Below are 7669 nucleotides of genomic sequence, written 5' to 3'. Positions count from 1 at the left end.
TTCTTTATGAGTAAGAGGTGCATCCTTGGCTTAACTAACCAAAGTAGACTTTTGGCTATTTTCACCATAGTGAAATTGCCAAAATTAATGACCCAAGCGACATCCTAGCGTCAATATATATATATATAGATAGAGAGAGAATAATAAATATGAAACAATGAATGTTAAAATTAATAAATTAATTATTCGTGAAAAAACTAAACTCTTTTATATGATAATAAATTAAATAAGCGAATAAGATTCTTATATAAAAAATAATAATTAAAAAATTTATCACTTAATTTTTTTTTGTCGACAATATTCTTTTCTATGGTCGATTGGGACTTTTATTTCCACACTTTTTTTTTAATAAAAGTTGTTTTTTGACTCTGTGGATCTATTCTCAAATAATCCATAATCACTACAATAAAATCATTTTTAGTGACAATTTTTTAGTGATAATAATAACATAATGATTATTATATATTTTATTTAATTTATAATTTTACGATAATTATATATTTATTATTATTACTATATATTATGATAATAATTATATATTTTTTACGGTGACTAAAAATTTTTTTATCGACAATTATATAATTGTCACAAAAAAATTTTAGTGATAAAATATAAGATAATTAATGTTTAATTGTTGGTAAATAAGTTAGCGACTATTTTTATTATCACTAAAAATAAAATAAATAGCCGCTAAAAATAATTTTTTTAATAATAAATAGTAGAATATAATTTCAAAATTTTTATAATTTCTAATATTATTATGAAGAAAAATATTAGTTAAAAATATATAGATGAATTGGTATAAACAACTAATATAATTAACATTATACTTATTATCTTTCTTAGACTTATTTTATATATTATACTAGGAATAAATAATTTAAAAAAAATGTAATAATACTACTTAACAAATGTTATAATAAGTGGGACAAAAGTAGTATTTCAAAATTTATAAATAAGACATATATTATATGAAGAATTGTGTCCCGCAAATATGTGGAACAAAGTTTATGATTTATCTTAGTCACACAATATTTATTTTGAGTTGATAGCCAACCAGACAACTTTCAATATATATATACAATACTCGCCTCACATTAATCTTTGTCATTGAACAATAACATTATTGAAAGAATTTCAAGTATATAAATACACAAATATTTTAATAATTTTAATCATTAATTTTAATTATTTAATATAATTAAAATTAATTATTAAAATTATTAGAACACCGATATTTTAAATATATTTAAAAACTTTTTTATATGATTTATGTTTTTGGCGGAAAAGAATTTGACCTTGAATATATTATTCTATTCCTGTGATCAAATTATTGGCTTGAGATGAATGTTATGAGTACACAGTACACAACATTATCCTTCTCGTATATTTGTGTGGCTACGATCAAATTCTGTCTCTTCCACCGTTTTCCAACTAGCTAGGGTTTGTACTTAGCAGACACATGCATAGCGCAGTGTTAAAAAGGAAAAAAGAAATAATAATAATAATAATAAAATAAAAAAATACGATTGTCTCTGCAAATAAGGTTTTTGTCATAAGCAACAAGCAAGTATGGGGGGGTCAGCGTAGTAGCATCCCACACACTCCTGAGTCCTGAGCTGAATCAATTTGTCTTGTTAATTTGTCTGCTCTAAAAGTATCTTATTGAGGTCACGGAATGTCTTATAGTGATGATGCCTTTTGTTTTTATTTTTATTTTCTGCATTTATTTTATTTTATTTACTTTTACCATACATTATTTAAAAATTTCTTACATGTCATCATATATTGAAAGAAAAAGTACATAAATTAATCTCCAGAAAAAATTATAGTGGACATTTTGGTTTTTAAATATTTTTTATTCTCTTAAAGTATTCAAAAATTAGTTTTGTCAAATTAACTGATTTCTATGTTATTTTCAGTCAAATTTTTAATATACGTTTTGAATAAATAAGTCCGTCACAAATTTTATTATAATAGGACAATTAAATTTAAAAAGTTATCGCTAGCTGTAAGACAAATTACTTTTTATTTAAAATAATTGAAAGACGGATCTTTCTAATGAAATTAATTTTCGAATATTTTAAAAAAATAAAAATTAATTGTAAATCAAAGTATTGGATCTAAAATTATTTGAAAATCAATTTAGATGTTTAAGGTATATAATAATGATTTATATTATTTATAGTTTAACTTATAAGATTACATTATTATAAATATAGTAAGAATAAATTACTAATATAGTGAAAAATGAACTATATAATTAGGGTTACAAGTGAGTCGAGTTAAGTCAATTGAGATTAAATTTAAGCTTGACTTACAAAATTAAAATTGAACTCAACTCATTAACAATCGAACTTATTTATAAAATTTAAGATTGACTTACTAAAAACTTACGAATTTACTCAATCTCATAAACAAGCTCAAATAACATAAACATATATAATCAATAATTTTATATAAATAAATTATAGTTATAGTATCTATCTATCAATTATACTTTATTCTCTCTAACAAAATCATATCTTAAAAGATAATCATAAAATTTTATATCAAAACATTAATATATAGATATGGTACTCTTCTTTATCATAAATAATATTTAATTAATTAGATTTGTCATGTTTTTAGCTCAATCCATTCAATTTTTAATAAAATAAATATATATTAAAATTTAGATATGACAAAAATAAAAACTAATGCATTATCATATATTTAACATGAATTTTATAATTATGTGTTTAAAATTATCATTTTTATTATAAATTAAAAATATAAAATACATCGTATATGTATTAATAAAATAATTATAATAAATAATATATATAATTAAATTAACTCATGAGTTATGGAGGTGAGCTCAATTCATTTCCATACATATTTATTTTTGCTTTGATTTACGTATTTATTAATCCAAAAAAAAAAAAAAAATTTGGAGTTACACGCCAGGCAGCCATATTCACACACCTGGCATATGAATAAGGAAGCTCCCAGGACGTTTTTAAAATAAATACCCTTCGTTTAAAATTACATTGATTAGGGTTTATCTATTTTTTTTTTTTATGCACATATGTTTTTATTCATGATGTACACTCATTTTTCTGTTAATCTTTAAATTTAATGTAAATTTTTAAGTTTGATGTTGGTAAAAGATATATTTAAATAAATTTTAAATTAAATAAAAATATTTTATTTTTTTAAAAAATATTTTTTTTATTTAAAAAAGCCAATCAAAATTAGCACTAAATCCGGTAGTGACAGACTAGGTGTTTCGACAACATTCAAGAATGTCTAGCAGATAATAAAAATTAATTTAAATTAGTCTATTAATTATAATTGTAATAAATAGATAATATTAAATATAATTATAAATATTAAATTAAATAAGATAATTTTAAATTATTACTTTTTAATTTTAATATTATTTATTTTGTAAATACAATTTTAATTAGCACATCACATTTGCACACATTCATTAAAAAAAGGATCTATTAACTTTAATGCATTTAGAAAACAAAAAATAGATATTGTCAATTCTATTTTGATAATAACGTTTTTTTTTTCTATAAATTTATACAAATATATAATATAAAAATATCATATGTGAAATGACATTATTAAAAATAGAATGAAATTATCATTTTCTTAAAACGCACTCATATATGGATATGTTTAACAAAATCATTATTTGTAACCGATGATATAAGTGAAATTGATACTTCTATCCTTTGATACTATATAAGATGGGAGTATAAAAAGTGTTGGATAAAATATTTAGTTTAGTGTCTAAAGTTATATTTGAATTTTAATTTAGGGTTCGTTTGAAAAATTTTAAAAGTTTTTTTTTTTTTGTTTTTAGTTTTTGACTTATAAAAAGTTATATTAATAGTGTTTGGTAAAATTTTTTAGATATGTCTTTAACTTTTCAAAACGTTATTTAAGAACTTTTGAAGAAGTTAAAAAATTTGATTTTTCTTATTTTCAAAAGCTATTTTATCACTCCTATTTAATATACAACTTTAAAATAAGTATTTCTATAATAACTTTTCAAATACAAAATAACTTATTTAAAAGTTGCTATTAATAAAAGTTCTTATATTTTAAGTTCTGTTTTTTAAAAGAACTTATTTAAGAAGTTTACTCAATCTGGTCCTTAGTCCTTGAAATTTTAATTGCGTCAATTTAATCTCTAAATTTTTTAATTAACTCTGTGACGAAAACTATTGTAGGGACTAACGTGATTAAAATTTAAAAAGTTTAGAGACTAATTTGAGACAATTGAAACTAAATTGAGATTCGAATATAATTTCAGGACCAAAGTATTTTCTCTTTTTGATACACAGAATTTTTTTAAAAATCTTTTATTATATAAAGAAATTTCTAGTTCCAAGACTTTCTAATTGAGTTATAAATCACTTATCATTATAACTAATTTTTCTATTTTCATATTTAAACATATTTAACGGATAAAAAAGTAAATTAATAAACACATAAAAACTTATTTATATATTAGTGATAATGAAAAACATGTGAATACCTGAGCTTTTTAAATAGAATGATAGATAACACATTTTTATTTATATAAAAAAAAAAGTTACAATATATTCTTTTTTCCCGATAATTAAATAAATACTTAACCCTCAATAAAAGGAACAAAAAGTATCACATGAAAAACTAAACAACACCTTCCAATGTCTTAATGATATAAAATTCTGCACATAATATTATTAAAAAAATCATTAATAGGTATACGTGCCCTAAAAATATATTTTAAAGATACCATAAAAATTATTTGACTAAAATTTTTTGAAACAATAATAAGTTAAATTTTTAATACATTATATTAAATACATAAAAAATATTTATATATATAAGTAGTGGTCAGAAGTGAGAACCATATAATTGCCATCTTGCATAGGTTTCTGTCTTTGTTTTCTCTATCTTCTTCCTCTTATTAGTGGACAAAAGATAAGCCGTTGCATTTGCAGAGTGATCCAGACCCAATTCTCCATACCCTTGCTTTGTATTATGCGTGTGCCTCACCTTCATGATGATACCAAGTCATCATCCTATTCCTTTTGATCTCAATGAAGAACATCACCTCTTCACTACTACTACATATCCTCAACTTTCTTCTCCTTCTTCTTCTTTATCATCTTATTCTTATTTGGACCAACATCCAAACCATTTACAAATAACTCATCAACAGGTCAGTTACTATATTAACAAAAATATTATATATATAATTAAAATTAGCCACTAAATTAATCACTGTAGATTTATTAAATACATATATTGTTTATTTATGTTTAACGTATATTTTATATCTGTCTATTTTATATTTATAATTGATTTGACTATTGATCTTTTGTGTACATATAACATAATTGTTTTACTAATTAGCTAGCCGAACTCTAACAACACTTGTAAAAGAAATTATTGAAGCAAAAATTGTTGATCTCTCTCACTTATATTAATTATTGCTCTAACTTGGATTTTGATAATATATTATATATATTTTAGGCTGAGAAGATTCATGTTCCTTCTAGTGGAGGATCATGGGATCATATTCATGACCACAGAAAAGAAGAAGAAGAAGAAGAGAAGGATGGAAACAAAAAGAGTAGTAAACTGCTCAAGTTGAAAATTTTGAAGAAAGAAGAAAGGAATGAAAATCAAGCTCATGATGATGAGGAGGACCATGGTTCGGTGAAGTGGATGTCTTCAAAGATGAGGATCATGGGTGGTTCTGATACTAATAATTTCAGGTTAAGGTTTGATGAAGAGGGACCAAAGCAGCAACCGTCGCTATCCCCTTTAGGAACTGATAATAGCAGCAGCAACAGTAACAACAACAACTCTTCTTCAAACCGTCATGAAAATAATAATAATATGATTGTTAGGGTTTGTTCTGATTGCCACACCACAAAGACCCCTCTTTGGAGAAGTGGACCAAGAGGCCCCAAGGTACTTTCTTTTTCGTTTTAAACTAAATAAATAAATCATTTTTCTCATTTTATTTTTTTATGTATTCTCATATAATTTATCAAATAGTTTTTCTCACTCAATGTATCCCAAAAAAAAAAAAAGCACTTCTTTTCCTATTCTCATGATAAATAATAATAATAATCCCCTTTTCTCCAAACTTTCCCCCATAGGACACAAAATCTCTATATATTCATAATAACTATTTATATTAACACAATTGAGATTTTTAACTTTAAGCTTATCAACGCTGTTATGAAACTATTTTTTTTTTAAATTAAGTGTATAATAAAAGATACATGAGTTATATCTCTACTACGTCTTTTTAAATAAGAATTTTTAATTTGTTTTTTTTGTTTAGCAAAAATAAAGTTTAAATTTTTTTATTATATAATTTTAATATATTATGAAATCATTTCTTTCAAAATATTTAAATTGACAAGAGGAAACAGACATCTCTGACAAACTCAAAACTTAATTTAAGGTTGTGTTGGATGCCCATCTTCCCTTTAGTTTTTCTACAAATAATTTATAGATATATTATCTTTGTAGAGAAAAAAAAAATTCCTCAGTTAAATTGGCTCAACCATGTGAAGTAAAGTATAGAATTTGAAGAAATATTGAATTATTTTATTTAAATTAAGTATGTTGTATATATAAGTATGCTGATTATTAATCATTATGATGCATCAGTCTCTTTGCAATGCTTGTGGAATTAGACAAAGGAAGGCGAGGAGAGCTGCCGCGGCGGCGGCGGCGGCGGAGGTTGCAGCATCAGAGAACGATACAACTCTCATGGCTTCTACTGATGATGATGATGGATCTCTTCATGGTATGAAGAAGAAGGAAAAGAAGTTACACAAGCACAACAACAAAGATAAGAAGTTGAAAGCCAAGTGTAGTGCACCAAATCAGTTGAAAAAGAAGCACAAAATTGGAACCAATAACAATAAATTATCTCATAGAGGAAGAAAGAAGGTTGGTTTTGAAGACCTGACAATAAGTTTGAGCAAGAACTTGGCTTTAAATGTGTTCCCTCATGATGAGAAAGAGGCTGCAATCTTGCTCATGGCCTTATCCTATGGTTTACTTCATGGATTTCCCTCAGATCGTTACTTAGATTAATGAAATTTTTATTTTATATGAATAAGTACTTATTAATATTATTATTGTATGAGACTAGTTTTTGCTTTGTGGTGTGTGGAAGAATAGGACGCATTCATGAAGTTATAGTACTTTATTATTATTATTTAGGAATTAATATATAATAGAGGAAATAAATCATTGGATCGGTGACTTTATATGAACTTTGTAACCATTAATATATAATTATTATGTTAGATTTGAGCAAGTAGACAAACACAAATGCGATGAGTCTCTTGTTCTGTGTGGGTATCCTAATTCAATAAAATTACATTTGTACTTCTCATCATATATATAAGGTTTAGTTTGTCTTTATTGTTAATTTATCTTTTAGGTTATGTTCATTATATTAGTTATAAAATTTGATATTTAGTGGTTGCCTTACAATATCATATAATATAGTATAAATTAATATATTTGTTTGACCAAGCTAAGTTACTATATTTGCGGAGTGGATGAGAATGTTGTGATAAGAAAATATTCCTTTTAAGTAATTGAAAGTGAAAATGTTCCTTAAGCACTATGCATAAAGGTGCTTCTT

General features: G+C 24.0%; 1 protein-coding gene across 1 annotated transcript; it reads left to right on the top strand.

Annotated features, from left to right (window-relative positions):
• The first annotated feature begins 4676 nt into the window (after window positions 1–4676).
• On the top strand, window positions 4677–7419 carry LOC112738207 (putative GATA transcription factor 22). The gene is made up of 3 exons (XM_025788549.2): window positions 4677–5209; window positions 5524–5967; window positions 6679–7419. The coding sequence occupies exons 1-3, from the start codon at window positions 5048–5050 to the stop codon at window positions 7108–7110; spliced, it is 1038 nt and encodes a 345-aa protein (XP_025644334.1). The 5' UTR covers window positions 4677–5047; the 3' UTR covers window positions 7111–7419.
• The last annotated feature ends 250 nt before the right edge of the window (window positions 7420–7669 follow it).

The sequence above is a fragment of the Arachis hypogaea genome, chromosome 13 (genome assembly GCF_003086295.3).
Source record: "Arachis hypogaea cultivar Tifrunner chromosome 13, arahy.Tifrunner.gnm2.J5K5, whole genome shotgun sequence".
Taxonomy (NCBI): Eukaryota; Viridiplantae; Streptophyta; class Magnoliopsida; order Fabales; family Fabaceae; genus Arachis; species Arachis hypogaea.
Note: the sequence above shows the minus strand (reverse complement) of the source record. Positions and strands in the feature narration are given on the sequence as shown.

Excerpts from the sequence above, each read along its gene's own strand:
- LOC112738207 (XM_025788549.2), top strand. The coding sequence starts at position 5,048 with ATGATGATACCAAGTCATCATCCTATTCCTTTTGATCTCAATGAAGAA. Across the intron at positions 5,210-5,523 it reads TACAAATAACTCATCAACAG|GCTGAGAAGATTCATGTTCC; the intron begins GTCAGTTACTAT and ends TATATATTTTAG. Across the intron at positions 5,968-6,678 it reads GTGGACCAAGAGGCCCCAAG|TCTCTTTGCAATGCTTGTGG; the intron begins GTACTTTCTTTT and ends ATGATGCATCAG.